A 1,061-nucleotide genomic window follows, 5' to 3' on the forward strand; every position below is an offset into this window, starting at 1 on the left:
CTATTCTTAGCCTGGGCATCAGCCCCGGGCTCAGGGGTGATCTGGTGATGGCAGCCGTATTTATTATTATTTATTCTTGCTGTTTTGGAGTTTATCTGGGAGGCAGGCATGTACCCCAGCAGGACCCGGGCCGGTGGCTTCACCTTGCAGCTGGGCTGGCTGGAGCGGGGCTGGGGGCCGGCGGCTCCCCAAAACTGGCCCTGACCTTGAAATCAAGCAAACAAAAATGCCCCCCACACCATCTGTGAAGCGTGTAGAGGGTTCTTGCTTTGGGGTTGGTTTTTTTTTTTTTTGGTGTGTCTGTGAAGTTTTGTCTTTCTCCACTTAATTTTTCCTAGAGGAGGGGAAATCACTCACTGGTAAATAAAAGGAAACCAATCCGGCAGTGGATTTTCCATCATTAGGGCTTGGGATAAGCTGTGGCTCCCACAGTGCGTTTATTTCTAGTGATTAAATAAGAGGATAATCATTGCATAGAGTAGTAACAAAAACCCAAACCTTGGGCTTTTCTCCTTGGGCTGACAAGCGTAATTCGGGAAAGGGCAAGTCTGAACAAGTGAGGGATAGGCATTAGGATATAAAAAGAGGCCTTTACTGATGCTGCAAGACACTTCTTTCAGTAATATTTGTAATCTTAATTAAGAGGCTGCTTATCCTAATGTAAATTAATGGTGGAATTTACATTTATTATTGAATTGTATGTGTACTCTTTCAGAAACCTGAGCTGGAAGTAGCTGTGAAATGCATTAACAAGAAAAACCTTGCAAAATCTCAAACTCTGCTGGGCAAGGAAATAAAAATACTTAAGGTAAAAGTAGACTGACGTGTTTTCTTCAGTCTTTGTTCTGTATGGCCTTTGTTGCTCCTAGCTTACGGTCTTTGTTTTAATTTTTCTAGGAATTGAAACATGAAAACATCGTTGCCTTGTACGACTTCCAGGTAAATACATTCAATTATGGGAAAGCATTCTGGATTTGGGAGAGGTTGAATGCAGTTTGTGGAATTTCAGTTTTTAACAGATGTTTGTAATCAAATGTATTCTAGGGGCAAAGGGGGAAATC

General features: G+C 42.3%; 1 protein-coding gene across 1 annotated transcript in view; it reads left to right on the forward strand.

Moving 5' to 3' along the window:
* The window catches only part of ULK1 (unc-51 like autophagy activating kinase 1), a 108,605-nt gene that overhangs the window by 24,552 nt on the left and 82,992 nt on the right, over nucleotides 1-1,061 (forward strand). Inside the window, exons 4-5 of the mRNA XM_009639843.2 lie at nucleotides 716-808; nucleotides 898-939. Coding sequence (XP_009638138.2) covers nucleotides 716-808; nucleotides 898-939 — 135 coding nt within the window. The remainder of the gene's footprint in view (nucleotides 1-715; nucleotides 809-897; nucleotides 940-1,061) is intronic.

This window comes from Egretta garzetta, unplaced genomic scaffold (genome assembly GCF_000687185.1).
Source record: "Egretta garzetta isolate BGI_Z169 unplaced genomic scaffold, ASM68718v1 scaffold25, whole genome shotgun sequence".
NCBI classification, from domain to species: domain Eukaryota; kingdom Metazoa; phylum Chordata; class Aves; order Pelecaniformes; family Ardeidae; genus Egretta; species Egretta garzetta.